Below are 24341 nucleotides of genomic sequence, written 5' to 3' on the forward strand. Positions count from 1 at the left end.
AATGACCTACTTTATAGCACAGGGAACTATACTCAATATTATGTAATAACCTATAAGGGAAAAGAATCTGAAAAAGAATATATATACATATATATGTATATAACTGAATCACTATGCTGTATACCTGAAACTTACATGATATTATAAATCAACTATACTTCAATAAAAAAATTTTTTTAAAAAGATAAGAAGTAATTGCAGCAGAGAAGGAAGTGGTATAGACTACATTTTCTTAACAACAAACCTCTGACCAAACAGGAGTGTAGATTTTGTTTCAGATTCATTGTACGATGATGGAGAGCAGCAAATTACAATAGTGGTTCTACAGTTCCCACCTAATGAATCTTGAAGGATTCTTGTCATTTTACTATCTCGATATGGAACATATGTCTACGTACAAAAACAAACAAACAAAAAAACAAAGAGGACCAATGGGTTTCTACGTAATAAAATTTGTTGTAGAAATATGCTACTTTACAATAACTACAAAGTGATTTCAGTTGTTTTAAATGCTAGTTATTAAGATGGAAACTAGGATATACATACTAATACTATAAAATAAATCCCTAAAAGACAACTTATTCATACATACTGATTCAGTGAATCCCTCTCTCACTCACACATCCATGCACATGTATGTATCTATCTGTAATTCTCCACTAACTAACGATAGGGAAATAGAAGACAAGTATACTCACACTACCCTCAGCCAAAGCAGAAATGACATTTCCAAGAGCAGAAAGGGACTTGTTGATGTTCTTAGCTTCATCCAGCACAGCACCTTCAGCTCCAGTTTTACTAACCTATACATAAGATTTCAAAAAAAACAAAACAAAATTACGAGTTTAGGTGATTTTCTTTGATTTTCTAAAAAGCTCAGAAGTCATCAGTAACTAGTAAAAAAGAAAAGGGAAAGGTTCATGATTTTATTTGCCAAGTATTTACTGTAAGTTATCATTATTATTGAGTATGACTCTTCTGAGACCTTGGTCAAGTAACTAGCTGCATGACAAAAATGGGATTAAGAAGATACCAAACTTTATTTTTAGGTGTGCTCCTGAAATTAACCAATTTACATGTACATTTGTAGTTTACTAATTTGTTACCCCGCCCCCCCCTTTTCTTGGCTGCATTGGATGTTCGCTGCTGCGCGCGGGCTTTCTCTAGTTGTGGCGAGCGGGGGCTACTCTTGGTTGCAGTGCGTGGGCTTCTCATTGCGGTGGCTTCTCTTGTGGAACACGGGCTCTAGGCACGCGGGCTTCAGTAGTTGTGGCTCGCGGGCTCAGCAGTTGTGGCGCATGGGCTTAGCTGCTCCACGGCATGTGGGATCTTCCCAGACCAGGGCTCGAACCCGTGTCCCCTGCATTGGCAGGCGGATTCTTAACCACTGTGCCACCACGGAGGCCTGTTAACCCCCTTTAAAGAGAAACTTTAAAAAATTTACTGAAGCATAATGTTGATGTTTTAACTGTTAAAGAGAGAGACCAAATTTATATTATATAAGCAAACTTGCTTCTATTAAAAAAATATAAAATATATATATTAAAGATAATAGAATAATATGTTAGCAATGATGGCTGAAAAAACAGCCTCTCAGTATTCACAAAATTAGAGACAGGCTTTGAAGTATGTGTATAAGACTTTGCGTAGAAGGGAGCAGGTATGTCATTCTAATCAGAAGAAACAACACATTAGCAGAACAACAAAAAAGTTTCACATATAGGTCAATATTAAAACATTTGAACTTATTTTGATTTTGACATAAACTAGAATCAGATTGTATTTGACTGTAATAGTTAAATAATCATCAGAAAGAAAGAAGTACAGCAAAATCCGAAGGACTAATGGATAGTTACCAGTTTTCAGAGAGAGCCCACTGCCAATATGAATAAAATAGATACCAGAAACTAGGAAAAGGATACCTCGTAAAATTCTTAATGACATACATTCAACACATTCTCAATAAAAGCACACACCTTAAGTCAAGGATAACACTTATTGGTTGAACTGGACTGTGGCCCCAATGACAGTAAATTTGTAATGACAAAGCATTGGCATAAATGCTTGTAACTCTCAAAATGTATAATTGGATATACATTTTCAATATATGACAATAAATAATACACAAGCCCAAATCTGAGCTAAAGTTCGTAAAAATGCTTAGGTATCTATCAGAATATAAAGATTTTACCTTTTCACTACCAGCTAAATCAACCAGATAAAGTTTTCCACTCAGCTTTTGTTCCGTTTGCGTGTTCTCTTGTTTTACATTAATAAGAAATATACTGTGACTCCTAGAGCTATGTTCATTCATATCTGCAAAGAAACCACACAAACAACTATCAACAAACACGGCTTTCCCTTACTAATAATTTCTAAAGCATTATTTCACCTAAGAAAAATCTTACAATTAATCAACTTGATAAAGATATTTTAAGGCAGTCTGTACGTTAACTAGTGTTAATACATAGGCTACTTACTTGTAACCGCTACGTGTCTGTTGGATTTTCCTTCATCTATGGTGTCCATAACTTCATCTGGACTACATACGAAACGCTCTGTACACCCCTGTAAAACAAATTTTTAAAGTATGTCACTATCCTAAAAAAATGTTATTGTAGGGCTTTTCTAAATATTCTGTATCATACGTACCTTTACATAGGGAACTCGGTTTTTATCTTCATGAACTGAAAGATTGGTCTTTGAAACTGAAAAAGAAAAATAAATAACATTAACAACATTTCCCTAAACTCTAACACTGGCTGTGAAATAGTCAATCAACTGTTTGTCTCCCCAAGCAGCCTAATAATAATACATAAACTTCAAATATATGTAAATATCACTATAAAAGCAAGAGCCTATAGAAACAGTAGGAGATGTATATAGAAATCAATGCAGCAATATAGAATTTTAGGTCCAGGCCAACGTCCGCCACCCACATTTTGGAGTGGTTCAATGGTTTGCCAAGGACAGTATCTCTGACCGACAGCGGACAGAAGATGAGGGCTCAAGACTCAGGCTCCCGGACTCCAGTCCAATGTGCTAATTACTACTTACAAAGCGCCCACAACATATGCTTTCAGTAAGTCCAAAGGCATTCAATTAAAACTTTTTCCTATAATTTAAGTCAATTTCATGTAGGTTACTAAGAAATGGTCTCACATTTACTACTAAAAAAAAAGCAGTATGTGGTATATTGAAAAATGATTGAAGAGCAAGAATTTAACTTACCATCTAACAGGTCCCTTATTTTGTCCAAATAAATTTCAAAATATGAAACCTACAGGGCAGAGGGAATAAAGGAAAAGAAAAATCAACCACTTAAAATTACAAAGTAATTTATTCACTTATTCATTAAATATTTATTGGGGTCTGAGTTCCAGGTACCATCTAGACTATGGGGACAACTCAGCCACAGCTCTTATTCTAATGAGAAGCCCTAAATCCACTAAACCCCTTATGTAACTAAAGTACATTTTCCACTATGTATCTTCTCCTAAAATTAGACTAATTAGGTGTAATTAGTCAGAACTTTTGAGCTTTGTAGCCAAACTCCCTTATCTTACAGAGAAGGCGGCTAAGGCAAGAGAGGCTCAGCTTAACTTGTTTACCACGGCAGATGAAGGATCTGAGTTTACTAATTCTAATAATCTTTCAGCTACACCTGCCCATAAGATAATTTTTAAAATATTTTAAAATACTTTTTTAAAAGAAAAAGTACTGAACAGAATTATTCTAGGAATAAAATAAAATACAACCTTTCCCCAATGATTTTACCTTAATATGAAATTCCAAATTTTCATCCATGGAGTAAATATAATTAAAAATATCTTGCACTATTCTTGGAATAATTCCCATGCCTTCTGGATCATGAAGTTTACCCTAAACAGAAAACAAAACCAGTTCTTAAACAAACTGTAACATACAAATTAAAAATCAAAACTTTTAATCTATAATTTACAGTCAACAGAGGACAGGAATTCTAATAGTTGCCATTTTTTGGTGAAAAAAAATGTGGCTGTACAAAATACCTAAAAAAACCTAATTCAACTGTTACATATTTTCGTAAGTTACACATAAATAATATATGCCAACCATATGGGTTACCAACTGATCTTAGCCTTTTATTTAATTGTTAGATCAGATTATGCACATTTGTAAATGAACACATTCTAGGAAAATGTTTGTTAGTTGCTCGGCATATAAATCTGCATTGTTGCATCTACTTCAAGTCAAATTCATCCAAATGCTAGGAATGTGCTTGTTCTCTGACGTTATGGAAATGAGTAACATGAGTGACACTAAAATAAGCAGTCATTTACTTTATATGGAATGCTCAGATAAATGATAAAAGCAGATACTCTGTAGCAGTGGCAGAAAATTACAGGCTGTCTTCTAGAAGCAAAGCTTGAGCAGGTTCACATTTATTATTAATAGCAGCTCTGATAATTTTGGAGACCTTATCAGAGAAGAGGGGCAAGTATTTGGCTGGGGGTGGGGAAATGGGACGGACACACGGACACGACCAAGGAGAGGAGGAAAAAATTAAGTGCTCTGAATAGAACTGAAAGCACACAAACATTAAAAATTTCAAAATTTCCCATTATAAGGTGACGGAGAATTCTTACTTAATTCTAAAACATTCATAATTTTGTGGTTATGTGGATAAAACAAAGCTAGATATAATTTCAAATATACGGTTTCACCATTCAAACTCAGGAACTGATTAGATTGCAACAACGATGTTACTCATATATAACGTGTATGAGACAAAGCAAAAGGGTAAATAAAGCTGTTTAAGCATATGGTAAAACGATGTCACAAATAATGAATGAGTGCACCGCGCGCAGCCAACTACATCTAAGTACAGACTGTGAGATGTTACCTCCATTGTGTGTGTCTTCCCGGAGGAGGTCTGTCCATATGCAAATATGGTTCCATTGTACCCCTCAAGCACATCTATGAAAAAATAAGAGATTTTATACATTAGGGATTTTTCTCTCCCCTTAAGCGAGGCATTAAAGGACATAAGAATATATTAATAGTAATCCTCTTAGTGATGATCCACCTAAGGAACTCCTTTCTCTCCAGCCCAGATTACTTCCTGTTGTCAGTAAGAAGCAAATTTTAAATTCCACTGCTTATAATCGTCTCTCCTGTCAATGTACATCTCAGATGTCATTACACCTGTATTCCAAAGCTTTATGTGACCTAAAAGAAAAAAAGTGCTCTGGCAGCTTGCATACATACATGAAATAGCTTTTAGAAGTAGGACTGATTGGTGGTTAACTGGTGGTTAAGCCTCACAAACCCACACAACATACCTCCTTATACAAAGTGTAACAAGCCCAGTCCTACCTCAAAACCGATTATCAGGGAGGTCCCGAGGAATTAAAAAAAAAAAACAAACAAACAAACAGCAAAAAACTTTTCTAGCCTTTTGTGTATCCTAAGGCCTACCATTAACATTTAAGCATCTTCCTTTACTAGGCTAAAGGGGGGGCTGGGAGGGATGTGAGTGAACAAGGTGACCTTTTAATTTCCAGTTTTCAGGGATTCAGTTTGTTCTGTTTTTTTGTTTGGTTGTTTGGTTTTGCTTTTGTTTGTTTTGGTGAAAAGAAAGGTACTATAAAATTACATTCTAGGACTTCCCTGGTGGCGCAGTGGTTAAGAACCCCCCTGCCAATGCAGGGGACATGGGTTCCAGCCCTGGTCCAGGAATATCCCACATGCCGTGGAGCAACTAAACCCGTGCACCACAACTACCAAGCCTGCACTCTAGAGCCTGCGAGCCACAACTACTGAGCCCGCGTGCCACAACTACTGAAGCCTGCACACCTAGAGCCCATGCTCCACAACAAGAGAAGCCACTGCAATGAGAAGCCCACGCACCGCAATGAAGAGTAGCCCCCGCTCGCCACAACTAGAGAAAGCCTGTGCGCAGCAACGAAGACCCAACGCAGCCAAAAATAAATAAATAAATAAATAAATTTATATATATAAAAAATTACATTCTATTTTAGAGGAAGCCAAAGTAAAAAGAGAAACCTCAGTTGGAAACAGCAGATGGTAACAGTGGAAAGTAAACCTGTTAGTAAGCAAGTCAATTCTCGGTTTTTTTTAATTGATTAGTTTAAAAAAGAAGAAGAAAAAAGAAAAGAAAAAACTTTTTAAGGGTCCCAACGTTGGGCACAGCTAACTAGGTAACAGATTTGCTACAGAAATATTTAATAAGGAAAAGAAGGTATTACTACTTACTTCCCTGGGAAGATTTTAGGAGATCTCAAACATTTGAAACTTTCATTCAAAATCTTTTCAGTTTTATGAAGGGAAGCAAAATAATTTCAAGAATCACATTTAAAACAGGTAAGACTGGACTTCCCTGGTGGCACAGTGGTTAAGAACCCGCCTGCCAATGCAGGGGGCACGGGTTCGAGCCCTGGTCCGGGAAGATCCCACATGCCACGGAGCAACTAAGCCCGTGGGCCACAACTGCTGAGCCTGTGCTCTAGAGCCCGTGAGCCACAACTACTGAAGCCCACGTGCCTAGAGCCCGTGCTTCGCAAGAAGAGAAGTCACCGCAATGAGAAGCCCGCGCACCACAACCAAGAGTAGCCCCCGCAAGCCGCAACTAAAGAAAGCCCGCGCGCAACAATGAAGACCCAACGCAGCCAAAAGTAAATAAAAATAAATAAAAATATGGTACATTTGTTACAATTACCAAAGCAATATAAAAGAATTTAAAAAAGAATAAAATAGATAAGATTACAGTATTTCTGTAACTCTGAAGAAGCAATCATCTGGAGAAAAAACAAGCACCAGACCCTTTCCAATCCACTTCCTTTACATATAATTGTTCTCAGCATGTCGGTATCATACCCTCTGCTTAAGATCTTTTAATCAATCACATAAAACCTAATTTTGTTAGATCTATACATGAAAGGTTCATTCATGATACGATCCAATTACCTAGCAACTACCACAATAAGTACTTAATAAATACTGTTAGGTGAATGAATAAGTGACCTTCCCAAGATCATATTAGTAGCATATGTCTATAGGATATTATGGTAATTTTGTGTTAGGTGAAACACATCATATGAGGGCTCATAGGATAAACAATGTATGCCACATGTCTGTATTTGGGACTTCAAGCAAAACTTAAAAATTTTATATGATTACAGAGATTACGGGATAGTCAATGTTCAAGTATTTACTGAGCACTATGATCTAGGCTCTCTGTTCCGGAAGCAGGGATGTAACAGTGACTAGGTGATTTCTAGAGGCACCAGGCTATCATTAAAGTAACAACTGTTATCAATTAGGAAAATAATCCCTTCTTGCCTACCTTCAAATCCATTCCTGACCTTTGCTTTCTATAGTGATTTAACTGCCAACACTTTATTATAAAAAAGTCTAAACATACAGAAAAACGGAATGAATTTTACAGTGAACACCCCTATAACCACTACCAAGATTCTATCATTAACATTTTATCATTTTACTGTTGGCCTTAATCATCTTAATCCGTCTTATTTATTTAATGCATTTCAAAGTGAACTGCAGACTTCATTTCCACCTAATACTCCAGCATGCATACACCATTGGCTAGAATTCAGTGTTCTGCAGTTTTTATTCTTCAGAGATAAAATTTGCATACAATGAAATGCACATATCTTAAAAGTACAGTTCTTTTAAACACACACACACACACACACACACACACACAAATAATACTCATCTCTTTGAAAATCCCAGAAAGCACTCACCTGTAATCAGATAAAATTAGGCACCTTTGGAACTGGCTCTTTTTTGCCTACTCAGCTCCATCTCCCACCATCCTTCCCCTCACACTGCTGTTTTTGTTGGTAAAAATGGTTGAATCTGACAATTTCAAACGGTTCAACGTCACAGTCATACCATAATGTATGTTCTTCCCTACACAGGTGATACTTTTCTCATGTGGGCTGCCTTAGTTAGCCCACATGCATCTCTCTGTCTGGAGTAAATCCCTCACTCTCCTTCCCACTCTTGTGCATCCTTAAGACTAGCTTAGGCTTTACTTCTCTCCAATCCAATTCCACCCCCAAACGAATCTGGGTAAGAGTCCCATCCTATGTGTTCTTGTAGCACCTGCATTTAATCATAATACTGATGACTGTGTATTGCAACCATCAGTTTATTTGTCTGCCTTCCTCACTAGCCTGTAAAATCCTTGAGGCCAGGGCTGTGTTTAACTCCTAGCACAGTGCCTGGCACTTAGTAGGAACTCAAATGTTTGTTGAATGATTACTACTATTACTCATACAGCATCTTTCTAAAGTGTCCCTCCCCTTCTATAATATACTTTTGCCTTTCTTGTGAGAAACAGACAGAGGTGGAACTATGGACAAATATTACTTTCATACTTTGTAAACAAGAAAAACATATTTAGCAAGTGAAGGAACAGCTTATCACCTTCTAAAAGTCACTTAATCCCTCTGAACTTCAGCTTCCTCATCAGCAGAATGTCTGCTTAGGGGAAGGCTGTGAGAATTAGAAGTCATCATATAAAATTATTACTGCTGGGCTTCCCTGGTGGCGGTAAATGCCACAGAGCAACTGAGCCCGTGTGCCACAACTACTGAGCCTGCGCTCTAGAGCCTGTGAGCCACAACTACTGAGGCCGTGCGCCACAACTACTGAAGCCCGCGCACCTAGAGCCCGTGCTCCGCAACGAGAAGCCACCGCAGCAAGAAGCCCGCGCACCGCAACGAAGACCCAACACAGCCAAAAATAAATAAATAAATAAATAAAATTTAAAAAATATATACATTACTGCTAACATTTGAAAAGCATTATGTGCCAGGCTCTAATAATCTTTCATATATGAATGTACTTAATCCTCACAAAACCCTATGGAAGGTACTATTTTTAGTCCCATTTTATAGATGAGGAAACTGAGAAACTGTGGCCTACAGTTCCACAGCCAGTAAGATAGAGCTGGGATGCAAACCCAGACAGTCTTGGTTCCAAAGACAAGCTCTTAACTACTACATTATATTCCCAGGGAACAGAGGAACCAAAGTAAATGCATGGCAGGCTACACCCGGAAAAACTAAGGCGGACACAGCGGCGCCCAGTCCAGGTCAGGAAGCTATGGCGGGAAACTGGGGACTCCCTGGAGGCCTGGTGAGATGCCTGGCACAGAGCAAACACTGAATACGTGGCACTTACTTTATAAGAGGGAAACCAGCTTGTAGACTTCACTCGGGTTCAGAGTTCTAGAGAATACAAGTGGATAACCATGCTCAAAAGAAAACAAACAAAAAAAATCTATCTGATGAATCTACAGAAAGGAAAAGGTAACAACAGCCCTATACGTAAGTTACACACTTGCACAGATATTTACGAAACAATGCCACCTCGGTGGGCTGGCAGGAGCCCAGAGAACACCAGCTGCTCTCACCTCATTCCTGGCAGCTTGCTCATCGAATCCACATCGCGGAAGAAGCACCAGCTCACCCATCATTTTGCCAATCCTTGCCTACCAGTTTCTTACCATGGCCTTCTACTTGATCTGTGTGCCAGTGAGTATCCCAAGTCCAGCGCGCCATGTATTTAACTGCTTTCCTGCCCTGACACCTCACCTAGCCCCCACCCCCATCACTCTCCTTAAAGCTACGTGTTTACTGCTAACTCCGCCACATTTGTGTCTTGTCCAGGGCGAGTCAGTACTTTTTCATGAATCATCTTTTAAAATCCTCATGGTACCCTTATTTTGCAGAAGAGGAAATGGAGACTTAGAAAGGCTGGGGAACTTGCCACAAGTCACAAAGCTAGAAAGTGGCAGAGCCTAGACTTCAACCTAGGTTTGTCTGATTCCAAAGCCTATGCTCTTAACCATACTGCAAAGAAGGGAACTGCTATCCAGAACTCAGTTCCCAACAGTAAAGCAGGAATCTGCTGGTAAAACGTAAAAAGTAAAAGGAATCAAAATGTTGAGAAAAGGAGAGAGATTTCAAAAAAAGAATGATGTCATCTCAGAGTTGTAAATAGAAATGAAACAGTACAAAAGGTAGTAGAAACAAGTACCCTAGATGTCAGGACCACAGACTGCAGAGTTCTGAGAAAGGTAGGTATGAGCCTATTGTTAAGAGACTACATAACTGAATATGTACAAAAGAGATAAAAATCACTAGAACAGTATGAGAAAGGTAAAAGCCCAGGATAAGTGAGTCTTATAAAAACAAAACAAAATAAAAAGTAAGGCCCTAAAGAGAGCTTTTAAAATATTCAGAAGTGAGTAGACCTGCACTGCCTAGAAAAGGTGATTATGTCAACAAACGATGTATTACCGTCTTCTACAACACCATCTGCAAAATGAACAACAGAAAAAACACTGCTGAGAGCGACTTTGGGGTTGAGGTGGGTAGGATAGCCAAAGAATGGTTTTAAATGAGCCCAAGTTTCTAGTTATAAGAGAATTACATCCCATGGATAAAAATTTCACAAAAACCACAGGGAATGGAGGTAAAAGAAGATGACTAACTTGTAAATGCTACACTCGTTTTCAAAAAGCAAAAAGTCAACAGATTCTGGGAACCTCAGACAAATATACCAAAATTTCACTGAGGAAAAGCTATGGCTGAACTAATCTCATTTCCTGTTTGGGTCACTCAACCAGTACACTTTGGGGGAACACCAGAGTCATGCACCATGATTTCACAAAAGAATGCAAGTTTTCATCATATTCTTGTGGATATGTTGGCAAGCTAAGAACTAGACAACTGTACAGGTAGGAGAATCTGAAGTTGGTTAAATACCACGTATGATTTAACAACTGCCAACAACCTTATTCCGTTTTTAGAAGATTAGGCTAAGAACCATGGCCCATTAAGTACTTTATAAATGATTCATAGTAATACTTTCCAAACTCCACTGTGCTTAAATAAAGACCTTAAAAAAAAAAAGCCTTCAATATCCTTGTCACCATAACAGACTTATTAAAACATGCTGATAGCCAACTCAGATCCCTTGTAAGACAACTGTAAAAACAAAACTCAAAATAGGATTATGAGCTAAAATGAACAAAATGGAATCTGCACTTTAAAGCCTTGTGCAGATGCCAGATTAAAAAAATGTGCAATGCTGGTTCTATGCCTGATGAAAAAAACTCCAATACTTAAGTGTGGATTGGGGTCTAATGTTGGCTGCAGCAGATGTGAAAAAGTTTCATACATTTAAACTGCCCATGAATTCATGAATCAACAACTTCATGTTATTAAAAAAGCAATCTTTTGCTGTACTGACGACAAAAGTTAAGTCAAAATCAAAGAATGTAGTATAACTACGTTCCATGACAGACCCATCTGGAAAACTCTGTGATGCTCACAACGAAAGCTGACACTGCCTGCTCCTCTTTCTTGCAGTCGTCTACAGCATCACCCATTAACTCTCCCTCCAATCTGCTGTCTCTCACCAACTCCATACCTGTCGTAATTCCTGGTGGTTTCATGTCCACGTAGTGGGTGATCCCACTACTAGATGTCCATGTACTAGATGATACTCCGGCCTCTAGATCCGTGAACCTAATTTTCTCCATGATCTTATCCTTTTCTCCTTCAGATGCCGAGTCCATGGTCACACTCTAGACCTTTCATTACTAACTGCACTGCCTTCCTAACACCAAGTATCCACTTCCTTTTACTCCTTCTATTACCCTGATTCCAAAAAACCTTTGACTCCACTGAGACTATAACACACTAACCTTACCACCTTTTTTCACTGTCCCTTAAATTCTGCCTCCCCCCACCCAGGCAGCTTAGATTCCAGGGTTCACCATTAGCAGCACTCTCGACTACATCGCTTGCCCTTCTCTCCCTCTTTTGTACTTGCCTGGCAAAATACAACTGGGTAAATTCAACTCTCTGGCAGCTAACCTAAGTGGGCTCTTACCGTTGCCTGGCAATGCTGCCACATTTCCCTAATCCGTTCACCTCCACACCTGCTAGAAGACTCTGCACCTTTTCCTAGAACCTCCTCTCCCAGCCTCACTCCCTGTGATGACTTTGCTCCCTACATCAGAGACACACTGGAATTAATATGAAAAGAACATATACATTTTCCTTCCATCACACGAATGGACCTACTTCTATCCATAAACTCTGCGTCTTCTCCTGTTACTAGATGAAATGTCTGTGCTCCTACTTAATCCTAACCTTCCACTTGATACTGAATCCCAACCCCTCTACGCTGGTGAACACTATAGGAAGACAGATGTTGCCTCAATCTCGTAAGTACTCTTTAACAATTAGACCTGTCAAAAAGTGATATAAAGCATTTCACGAAGTAATGGCTATTTAATCATAAGATCTCTTTGATGTAAGATATTTCTGCAGTAACTGGAAGTAAGTTCAGATAATCACTTAACACCCGCTCAGCTCTAAGGTTCTATGGTTTTAGAAAACATAAACCTGAAAAATACCTTAGTATAGGTTAATAGTATTAACTGGAATGTACACACTTTTCTCATCTTTGGCAACCCCTGTTGAATTCCTCAAGGGTTTCGCAGTTGACTACAAGGTAAGTCCCTGGGGAAGGAATAACAATGGAATGGGAGAATGACAGACTGCCATTTCCTAATACATTATAGAAACTTGTCTAGCGATTCTGTCTTCATCCTCATGCTGCTGTGTTTCTACAATTGCTACCTTAGAAACTCTCCTGGCAATATCTAATAGAAATGCATCTACCAAGAACATGTGTGTAACACTATAATTATCATAACACCCTTTAATAGGTACTGTATATAAATTAGTTCATGGAATATGAGCAATAGGTTACTAACTATATTTGACCTTTTTATTATTTAAACAACCTCTGCAATTAACTAAAGGGAAAGGGAACGTAAAATGAAAAAGAGAACGTTGGGTAAACAGGAGAGATCACAAACAAAATTTGACTTATTGCTGTGACAACTCAGCAGGTTAAATATATTTACCTTTAACAATCTTCTTTGCACAGTCATTATACACTTGCTCTTGAGATGTGTTTGACTGGAACACCCGGTCAAATGCATAAGGCTTGGACTGAAAAACAGAAACAAGGGTTTCAACTACACAGATTAAAGGTGAACAGACAATTCTAAGCTCCTTTAAAGATGTCATCATATATTCAACCTTCAAATTAGGATACCTACTATGCCTCACTTCATGTCACAGAATCTTTGCGGAAAGGACCTTAGGGCCCAAGAACAAATCTACTAGAATAAACTCCACAAAAACAAGCATGTCTGTTTTAGTCTGTGTTGTATTTCCAGAGCCTAGCACAGAAATTAGCACTACTGTGGTGGGCACTCATATTGCTGAGTGAATTTTTATTTAATGCGTATCTTTTCTGGCAGATATTGAGACCCTATTTTCAATACTAACATCATCTTGCAGGTAAGGAATTAGCATCGTGAAAGGTCCAAAAGTTGTAAATGACAAAATTAAAATTCAAACCCAAATCTCCTGTCTTCCGGTTCAGGGCTCCTTCCACTATTCCATTCAGCTTTTCAGTTTACTGCAACAGCATTTCAACCGTTCATCCACTTAATAAGTATTTATGGAGTGCCGATTATGCCGGACACCATGCTAGAATGATGACCAAGACAGATTCATTCTCTGCTTTAGTGGAACCTAAGTAACAGTGGGGCAGACATCAGACAAATGATTAAGTGACTAGAATTCCGACTTGCGCAACAGAGTGATAACGAAAGTGCTATGAGAGCACTTAGAGGAGAACCTGAGACTGGGGAAGGCAGAAGAATGCCAGAGACACACTCTGGAGAAGGGATGTTAAAGAACTGAGGAATAAGAAGCACCCAGCTCACTGTCATTCTCTTCAATGTTACTCATGAGGGAGGGTGAGCGTGGGGAAGTACTCCAGGCATTGGGAACAGGATGCTGAAAGAGCCTGAGGCTGAAGGGAGCTTGTAGCATTCAAGAAACCAAAGGATGTTGTAAGTTTGAAGTGCAAGGATGCAAAAATCAAATGCAAATGTCAACACGGTGAAAGAGGCAAGTAACATCTGAGTGTTATTTTGAGAAGTTTTGATCTTGTGGCCCCTTAAAGGCTCTTGGGGACACATTTAGAGAACTGCTGACGTAGCCTGAGAAGGAGCCAGAGACATGAAATGAAAAAAATCAAGATTATGATGTCCATGCAAGTCAAGGAAGAATTTTCAAGGAGGAAGTGATTGTGTCAAATTCACCTGTGAGGACAAGCAAAACTGAAAAGTATCCAACAACCACAAAGATCAGATTGGAAAAGGTTGAAAAAAGAATAGGAGATAACTGAACAGAAATCTGGCTGTGGCTCAAAGAAAGCTGTTTTTTAAGATAGACAAGACCTGAGCAAGTTTAAATGCTGGCAGGAACAATCTAGTAATCTAAGAGAGAAAGTGAGCATCTAAAGATGAGAGAGGGAGCAAGGGGATTCTTGGTATTGAAAGTAAGTGTATGACGGCTCTCTAGTCTCTTCTAAAGTAAAGGAAGGGAGCTGGGCCCCAAAATAAAGTCACGACCCCAGAAATAATCCTTAACATTATCAAATACTTCCTAGGTCTCAGCTGGAAAAGACTATACTTTTTAGAAACTCTACCCCACAATTCCCCTCCCCAAAGCTTGGAATAACAGTAAAGATGACGCAAACAGCCCCTAAAGGCCTGTCCAAAGCCATTCCCAATTCCCCGTCCCCTTCCGGCCTCCCACCAGACAGGCTGGAAGCTAACCACCTGCTATCTGAGTCTCCTTGCAACTAGTGTCACATGACCCAGCTCTAGATACCATGAAGTGAAGCGATGGTCTGCTGGGAGGTTTCAGAGAAGGGTTTTGTTTTCCTGATAAAAAGGACTGCCTCAGCTGAAGCTACCCTTTCTCCTTTCTGGAATGAAGCTCTGGAACTGGAACATCCATCTTGCAAACACGACAAATACGATGAGGGAAAGTCAATAACTTAGGATGACAGAAGGTAACAGAGTCAGCAAGTAGAACTAAAGGCCCATCTCCAGACTTCTTATGTGAGAAAAATAACCTCTTATTTATTTAAACCACTATTAGTTTGTTTTCCCTCTGCAGCTGAAAGCATTCCTGAAGGATATACTCAGATGACCTCACTTTGACATCAATTAAATGTAGGCATCTCAATGTCTGATTATTCTTTGGCTACGACATACATAAAAGTGTCCTTTTGCTAAGATTCTGAGACATGAACATTCAAATCTACAGGTGTGGCTAATAAAAGATAATCTATTGTTTCACTGATTGTACAAGATGTATTCACAATAAACAACTGTGAAAACAAACACAAGTACAGTCAAAATAACAGAAATAAACTATACTAATATTTTTTCTATCAAAAAGAAAGTAATTTTCCCTCTTCATTTATCCAGCAAACATTTATTAAGCACCTATAAGGTAAAAGATATTGTAAATGAGTAACAATTTTAGAAATGATATTAATTAGTACAGAGAGTAGGGTTCAAAAAATAATAGAGGATAAGGCTGGATAGATTCTTGAATACTAAGCTAAACAACTATATACTAGGATCGAATATAAGTGATCAAGTAATGTTAACTAAATCGAAATGGAGACAGCTTCTAGGGTTAAAGAACTCATGATTAATTTTAATTTTACTTGCAAGAAACAAGTTAACAAAAAACAGGTAATAGTGTGACAACTGCATCTCTCCAAAATAAGGCAAATAATATTTTTTTGTTGCGGGGGAGATTTTGTTTGTTTAATTTTTGGCTGTGTTGGGTCTTCGTTGCTGCGCGTGGGCTTTCTCTAGTTGCGGCGAGCGGGGGCTACTCTTTGTTGCAGTGCGCAGGCTTCTCATTGCGTGGCTTCTCTTGTTGCGGAGCACGGGCTCTAGGCGCGCTGGCTTCAGTAGTTGTGGCATGTGGGCTCTAGAGTGCAGGCTCAGTAGTTGTGGCTGGTACACATGCTTATTAGCTGCTCCACGGCATGTGGGATCTTCCTGGACCAGGGCTCGAACCCGTGCCCCTGCATCGGCAGGTGGAGTCTCAACCACTGTGCCACCAGGGAAGCCCTTACCTTAGATTTCTTAAGTGAAGTGGTTCCTATTTGAATCTGCACGGACCAGGCTGAACACCAAATTTGGTTACAAAGGATACCCTCTGGCAGGAATATGTCTTTCTCTGGAATTCTGAATAGTGATTTTCAGATCACATGGGATTACATCATATTAGATTTTCCTTAGTTAGATTCCTTAGATAGATTATGGGTGAACATTCCACAACTGTAAAGGTATATTATGATGGCTCCTTCTCTATTAATTTTCGTATTTAAGGTAATCAGGATCAAACACCAAATCATCATTCATTTGAAAGGGGAAATCATGTTGTGCTAGAGGTTAAGAAACTGGGTCTAACTTCAATGAACTACAACAGCCTGTTTTGGGTTCCGTCAGCCTCTACAGTATACCCACATAAGGAATGATGATTAGTAAAGATGCTTAACGATGCAAATATGCATGTTCCACTTTCATGATGCACAAATAAATGTGGGAATAACCTTTTCTATTGATTTTTTTATTTGGTGTTTTCAGCAGGCTCCTTTGAACTATATAAGGTGTTGCCCTGGTCCCCCAGTTTTTGTGGATAACAAGTTTGCATATCTAAAGCAAAGCTGTATCATTCAAAGTTGTTCAAAAAATAATGCATTTATTTCATTCAATATGTGATATTTATAGCACTTCACTGAGCACTTAATTACAAAAAAAAAAATCTGTACAAAGGCTGTAAAGCACAGAGAAACACTACAAGATTACATTGCCATGGGGTCACATTACATTAAAATCCCTGATTATATGAGTAACAGGAAAAAAGTTTGGACAAAATATTGGAAACTGAACTTATAGGAAAATCAGAATCCTAAAAAATTATCTCCTACGTGAGCACTGATTATACGCACAATTCAGTTAACACCGTAAACTAAAATACTTATTTTTTAAATTTTGATTTAACCAGAAAGCTGTGTACAAAATGTTGTAAAATCGTTTAGATAATTTAATTTTAAATGCTGCACTGCAGCAATTCCTTCTTAAACTATTTACTTTGAATCAGGATCAGGATCCTGTAAAATGAACAAAATAAACCACGAGATGACTTTTACCTAGAGATTTTCTAATTCCACTCCTCCTAGCTGCCCTTATAAATTCCCAGACAACTTTTTAAAAAGATAAAATGAAGCACTTTAAAAAATTGGAAAAAAAAAAAAGACCTCAGAGTAATTAATGACTTACTATATGCAAAAGATTGGTTTCAGAAAATAATGAATTAAACATGTTGCCTTACACTTTTTAAAGCTGTATCACACTCAGTTGTAATGTATTTTTGCTTAGACTTAAACAAAAAACAAAAACAAACGACTAAAATGCTTACCAGTTTATCTAAAGGCCAACTGTTCATTACTGATTCACAACTCAAATCACTCACCCATGATTTCTAATATTATCACTTAAATTTATTTAAATGTTAAGGAAACCTAAGTAAAGAAATTAAAAGGAAACAACCTAAAATAAACGTTATAATTCCTGTGGTAATTGTTTATATTCTTTTAACTCTTTCCTCATATCTTATGTCACATTTGGCCTGCGTTAGAAGGTTGCCTTCTAACCTAATCATAAAACATTTTGTGAATCCTAAATTCTATCATTCCAACACATAAATCTTTTTTTTTTTTAAAGAAATTCACGTTCTTTTATTTATTTATTTATTTATTTATTTATTTATGGCTGTGTTGGGTCTTCGTTTCTGTGCGAGGGCTTTCTCTAGTTGAGGCAAGCGGGGGCCACTCTTCATCGCGGTGCGTGGGCCTCTCACTATCGCGGCCTCTCTTGTTGCGGAGCACAGGCTCCAGACGCGCAGGCTCAGTAATTGTGGCTCACGGGCCCAGTGGCTCCGCGGCACGTGGGATCCTCCCAGACCAGGGCTCGAACCCGTGTCCCCTGCATTGGCAGGCAGATTCTCAACCACTGCGCCACCAGGGAAGCCCCAACACATAAATCTTGATAATACTTATAGATTTGTGTAAATACGCACACAAAAAAAATCTGAAGAAATAAGACATTCTTACTACAAATCTGACAGGAAGACAGCTGTGATGTTGAACCACTGTTGAGAGGCTGAATAATCATATAAACTCTGTGAGAAACTAGCAGCCTACCAGTGTTTGCCAACTAACAACCCAGGCCTTGCAAGCGTCCTCTGATTCCACGCACGTACAATATTATCACCCTAAAGGAAAAGGATGACTATTTTCGTGCTTAACTTCTTGGCCTCGCTGTGATGTCATTTATAGCCTGAGTTTTTCTGTGGACTTGCTAACAAAGAACCAGCCTGACAGTCCTCACACAGTAGTAGCTGGCAGTTGTTGGGAACCTAACGACTTGTTTGCCAAAATCCTCCTGAGCCACGTGGAACTATGACATTCATATTCTAGAGCTGAACTTTGGAAACGTTCACATGAAAACTCTAAAGAACTTGAGTTCTGTCTTACACGTCAATGCTTTTCATCTTCCATGTTCCATCTCCCGTGATCCCTTTGTCCGGTTTCCAAATTAAACTATCCAAACATATGCCAAATGTGGAATACCACTAGAGAAAAAGTCAACGTTAAAACTGGGTACCATGACAGCAATGTAGAAGCAAGTTGTGCCAAACGGCATCACCAAGAAAGATGACTTTCATTTCCAGTCACAGTTCACCGTTCTGTGGGCAGTATCTTGCCACCCATTTTAATCTCCGTGAGCTGGGGATGTTATTTTCAGAGACCTTTCAATACCAGAGATCAGACCTCAAAAAAAAAAACAAAAACAAAAACAGACACCAACCCCACCTTACTTTCTGGTCTCTGAGAAGTTGACAATGATCCGCCAACTCTAGTCATGTTATGGTTTATACTACGAAGGACAGTATCTCACCATCCTCGGCATTATCAAGTTCTTCAAGGTAGCTCCTGACTGTAGACGTAGGAAGCTGACACTAACAAGAAACCTAGTTTACTGGTCCAATTTTACCTTTTTCTCAAAAACCTGCTGTTGTAATGCTTTGATATACACACAAAAGAGTGAACACTCTTTCCCATACTGTTACCCCGTAAAACCCAGTGAGAGTGAGACTCATTTATAACCCAGCGTGAATCGGCCAGATCCGATGCAAGACGAAACGAAGTCGAGCGCTCCGAGTTCAAAAGACACCTACTTCTTTTCGCAGCCCTCCCCGTCCGCCGTGTGTAACTGTAAACCCGAAGGCGGGCTGGGCGACCACCCAGGGCACGGGTCCAACTGCGCCTGGTGCAGTTTCCCTTCTCCCGCAGGGGACACGATGCAGTCTAACGCACACGGCTTTCCCCAAGACCACGCATCATGACTATTTAAGGTATGGAGGGCAGGTCTCAGAGCTCAACGCGCCCGAATGGAAAGTCGGGGGGAGGCGGCGGCGCGACCCCCCGACAGCACCTGCACCAGGACCCGCACGCGCACGGAAGCCGGCCCCGGTGCCCGCAACCCGCGCCCCGCACCGCCCCCCCCGCGCGCGCCCCAGGTGCGGGAGGGCCGCGGACCCAGGGCGGGTGCTTCCCGTCGCTGGCGCCGCAGACCAGGGCGGGGCGACCCAAGAGCACCCGAGGAGGCGCCGCGCCCCTCCCCGGGGCCATCGGGGCCCCCAAAGCTCGCTCCCCGCTTCCCTGAACTCCAGGAGCGGCCGGGCCCGAAGGAGGTGGCCAAGGGCACTCACCGCGATCATGATCGTGTCTTCTCCCTGAAACTTGACGATGTACTTGTCGCCGCGGTTCACCTCGGACTCGTTCAGCGGTCTGAAGCGACACATCACTTTGATGTTGCACTCGGCCGGGTCCGCCATCTTCCTGGCTGCCGGGGTCGGAGGCCGGGAGCCACTCCCCGCCGCTTAGTCTTGAAGGAAACGGGCCGAGCCGAGGGGCTGGGGTCGCGAAGGCAGAGGGCCCGCGGTCCGCGGCGTCGCGCTTCCCCGGCGGAGCGGCCGGGACCGGGGCTGCAGCGCCCGCGCCGGCACCGTCGCCCGCAGGCTCACTTCCGACCCATCATGGCAGCCATGGCGGCGGCGGCGGCGGCGGCGGCTCCTCAGCTTCTCCTTCGCCGGCGGGGCAGGCTGCGGGGCTGGGGGATCCCGGAGACCGGGAACACGACCTCCTCTTTCCTCCTCGGAGAGAGCAGGCCGCGCTCACCGTCGGCCCGCCCTGCTGTCCGCTCGCCGGCTCGCCGGCTACCGCCTTCTCATTCCAGAGGCCGCAGACTGGCAACGGGCGGTGGGAGGGGCGGCGCGGGGCGGGAGGAGCATTGCGCACGCGCGGCGGGCCCGGCACCCCGGCGACCAATCCGCGCCCGCGCCGCCGCTCCGAGCCGGGGTCGCAGGGCCAAGTTTCCCGACGCGCACGCGCAGAGGGACCTGTGGACCCCGGCGGAGGATTCGCCGGAGTTGGCTGAAGCGCTAGCTTTATTTCCTTTAGAGTACAAGGGACTTGTTAAGACTGCTTGATGTTGTGGTTTAAGTAAAACACTATATTCCTGTTGGGAAGTGTTTGCTTTCTATTTGGTCTGGAAATACATTTATTCCTAGCCCACCTTTTTAGAGCGCTTTGCCGGAAAAAGGAAGATTTGAATGAAGGGCGGTACCTGGCTTCTGATTCAAGCGGTCGCTCATTCCCGAGAGAGTGGGTTGGGAAGACAGGACAAAGCAAGAAAAAGGAGATTTCGTCTGAGGAATACAAGGTGCTGAAGAAATGTGGAACAGTAGGGTGAGGTGGGAGAAGGCCCTCGGGGAACTGGGGGTCCCAGTGACCCCGTAATAATCGTTATGGAACTCGTCAGTCTCGGTACCTGGAGTGTAAAGACGGAAGACCTGCAAAGACAACTAGAAACCCTTCTCCTGGTCCCCAGGATTTGTCTGTGAAATGGAGGAGTGTACGGTGAAAGCCTCCCATGCTCTCTGTCCTCGCCCGATCGTCCTAATACCCCTAGAAATGAATCTAGAATCCACAGATTCAGGTTTATTGATCCACGGTAATGGGGGAGAGTTCACATCTAAGGAGCCCTGGGGCATCTCACCAAACACAGAAAAAGATGGAGTTGTTACAGGACTTTCGGGGAAGTGTGGAGTTTAGGTAAAATTTAAATGAAGTTGTGTTTTGATCGGTCCCAACAAAGCAGAGCTGTGAGTGGCATCATGTCTGGACTACAAGTGGACCCAAAGCCTCGTTTCCTTGGAACTACAAGGTTAAGATAGATGTGGAACGTTGTCTCCAGAAACCCCTTACCCGCAGCTCTGCACCTGGCTTAGAAATCAGTCAAGGCTGCCTCTCTGTGTCTGAGACTCTTCGGCAAGAGTGGGATGTTTTCTTCTTACTGATGTACTTTCAAGGGGCAGTTTCTGATAGTCTGTGATTTTAGAGAACAACGTTTTCAGTAAGAAAGCAACAGTCACTCCAGGAGGTTGACGTGGCAGGTGGGTCACCACTTTTCATCCTTCGTAGCAGGGTCTCATAAAGCTTCTGTTCTCAGCTCTCTGCTCTTTTCTCTCCGAACTCACTTCTTCAACAGTTGTTGGAATCTCTTATCTACAGCCTTGACCTTTTCACCTGTGTGACATTCCCATCTCTCCAGCTGCTTCTAGGCCACCTTGTTTAGAATGCTCTACCTTAACCTCCGATTTAGCATTCCAGAGATGAAAGTAATTATCCTCTGCTCCCTGCCAATACTGAGTGCTACTACTCAGCTCTCCATTTTTGATGACCAGCATCAGCAATCTTCCATACTCCCAGGCTTAAAAAGTTCCGAGCGGGACTTCCCTGGTGGTGCAGTGGTTGGGAGTCCACCTGCCAATGCAGGGGACGCAGGTTCGATCCCTGGTCCAGGAAGATCCCACATGCCGCGGAGCAACTAAGCCCACGTGCCACAACTACTGAGCCTGCGCTCTAAAGCCCACGAGTCACAGCTGCTGAGCCTGTGTGCCACAACTGCCGAGGCCCGCGCGCCCAGAGCCTGTGCTCCACAACAAGAGAATCCACTGCAGTGAGAAGCCCGTGCACCACAACGAATAGTAGCCCCCGCTTGCCGCAACTAGAGGAAGCCCGAGTGCAGCAACGAAGCGTCAACACAGCCAAAAATAAATAAATAAATAAATAAATATTAAAAAAAAAAAAAAAAGTTCCGAGCACCTGTCGTTCCCTCATCCCCTCTACGTGCAGAAGAGAAACATGGGAATCTGTGTATCTGAAGTTCCTCAACCTCCGTTCCACCATTCCCGACTGTTCCCCAACTCAGAAGAGCTGAGGAATCATGGTTCCAGAGCAGTGATTTTCAGATTCTGCTCCATGGAGTAGAGGATCCAAAGAAGTGACTCAGGAGGTTTCACGGGTCTGGCGAGGGGACGGAGGTGGGTGGAAAGGCAAAGCCGTGAAGCTCTGGGAACCTCTGCTGTTCAAGGTCCTTTTGTTGCCTTTCGACTCTCGCCTTTCCCCTCCTCCTGCACGACAGAGTCTGGAAGCTCAGGCTTTATGAAAACACAATCCAGAAAGGGAAGTGTCTGCAAGAGTCTTCTGCTTTCAGGTCTGACATACACACTTCTCCTGTGCGAGGGGGCACAAAGGGCCTGATTGCAGAGAACCAGGAAGGAGAAGAAGGCTCTGTGAAAAACAAAATCTTTCTTTTTCTTTTTTCTTTCTATCTTTTTTTTTTTTTTTGACTGCACCGCGTGGCTTGCGTGATCTTAGTTCCCTGACCAGGGATTGAACTCGGGCCATGGCAGTGAAAGCGCTGAATCCTAATCACTGGACCACCAGGGAATTCCCAAAACCAAAATATTTCTAATAATTGCCCTATCACACGAGTGAGGACTAGCAGGCAAAAGGGTTTAAGAAATATTTTCTTAGGAAAATAGAATTTTTTAAAAATGGTTCATCTCAGTTTTTCTTCCAAATCTAGAAAAGACCACCATTATTCAACATTAGCAGTGAAACAGTAGGTTTCCTTGAGGGTATAGTTTGAGACTCATCAACATAACTTTTTTCTTATGAAAATGTGAGTGATACTTTCACCTATACAGATTTTTTTTTAAATTAATTAATTTATTTTTGGCTGCATTGGGTCGCTGTTGCTGTGCGTGAGCTTTCTCTAGTTGCTGTGAGCGGGGCAAGCAGGGGCTACTCTTCGTTGTGGTTCACAGGCTCTAGGCCTGCAGGCTTCAGTAGTTGTGGCACACGGGCTTCAGTAGTTGTGGCTCATGGGCTCAGTAGTTGTGGCTCACGGGCTCTAGAGCGCAGGCTCAGTAGTTGTGGCCCACGGGCTTAGTTGCTCTGTGGCATGTGGGATCTTCCCGGACCAGGGCTCGAACCTGTGTTCCCTGCATTGGCAGTTGGATTCTTAACCACTGCGCCACCAGGGAAGCCCCACCTATACAGTTTTAGAACATTAAATCTCCACTGTGGAAGTTAGCCTCCAAAGAATGTCCTCCAGTAAACCATGCCTACTTGGATCACACTGTTGTGTAGCCTCTCTCCTTGACTCTTGGCTGGCCCTTTTATTCACTTGTAAGCAGTACAAGGTGACAGAAGTGTGATCCTGCAGGCTATCTGAACCTGCGTGAGGAGAAGCCTGTAGCTTCCACTTAGTTCTCTTGGAACACTCTTTCAGGGGCTTCTGAAATGCCACATGAGAAGAGCAATTACCCTGAGAACACCATGCTGGAGTCAGTAGAACCCAGCTGATCCCAGCCTTCCAGCCATCCCCACCCAAGCACCAGACTTGTGAGGGAAACCACCTTGTACAGTCCAGACCAGCACACCCACCAGCTGAGTACCAGTGAGTAATCCCAGTTGGTACCCTTGGAGCAAAAGAATCACCCAGCTGAGGCCTGCCCAAATTCCTGACCCATGGAATCATGAGATGTAATAAAATGGTTATTGTTTTAAGGCAATCAATTTTGAAAATTTGTTACATAGCAATAGATAACTGGAATAATCACCTACAACTTGGAACTTAAAATTTATCTCCTGGAAATAATCCTATAAAATGTTACTTATGTATAATAGGTGTATTTAGGTTGGACTGTATTTTAGAGTAATTATAAATAGTTGGAGGGGGTCTGAGAACATAACCACTGTTTATAACATTACTATAAGAAAATTTGTTTCATATTTAATGTGAAGTGACTTTTAAAAATGGGCATTTTGAATAGGAAATTAGAGTATTTCTCTTTTTCAAATGTGTTCAGGAAATACCTGTTCCTTTCCATTGCCACTACTCATTCCTGGTCCAT

At 41.6% G+C, this 24341-nt stretch overlaps 1 protein-coding gene across 1 annotated transcript in view; it reads right to left on the reverse strand.

The window, feature by feature from the left end:
* The window catches only part of KIF5B (kinesin family member 5B), a 43813-nt gene extending 23474 nt beyond the window's left edge, over nucleotides 1–20339 (reverse strand). The window contains exons 1-10 of the mRNA XM_059909915.1: nucleotides 19785–20339; nucleotides 12983–13070; nucleotides 4886–4959; nucleotides 3778–3882; nucleotides 3232–3280; nucleotides 2653–2708; nucleotides 2481–2568; nucleotides 2192–2316; nucleotides 699–803; nucleotides 245–390 (exon numbers count right to left, since the gene is read on the reverse strand). Of these exons, the coding sequence (XP_059765898.1) occupies nucleotides 245–390; nucleotides 699–803; nucleotides 2192–2316; nucleotides 2481–2568; nucleotides 2653–2708; nucleotides 3232–3280; nucleotides 3778–3882; nucleotides 4886–4959; nucleotides 12983–13070; nucleotides 19785–19910 (962 nt within the window). The 5' untranslated portion in view covers nucleotides 19911–20339. The remainder of the gene's footprint in view (nucleotides 1–244; nucleotides 391–698; nucleotides 804–2191; nucleotides 2317–2480; nucleotides 2569–2652; nucleotides 2709–3231; nucleotides 3281–3777; nucleotides 3883–4885; nucleotides 4960–12982; nucleotides 13071–19784) is intronic.
* Between the last annotated feature and the right edge of the window lie 4002 nt (nucleotides 20340–24341).

Source organism: Balaenoptera ricei, chromosome 2 (genome assembly GCF_028023285.1).
Source record: "Balaenoptera ricei isolate mBalRic1 chromosome 2, mBalRic1.hap2, whole genome shotgun sequence".
In the NCBI taxonomy this organism is placed as follows: domain Eukaryota; kingdom Metazoa; phylum Chordata; class Mammalia; order Artiodactyla; family Balaenopteridae; genus Balaenoptera; species Balaenoptera ricei.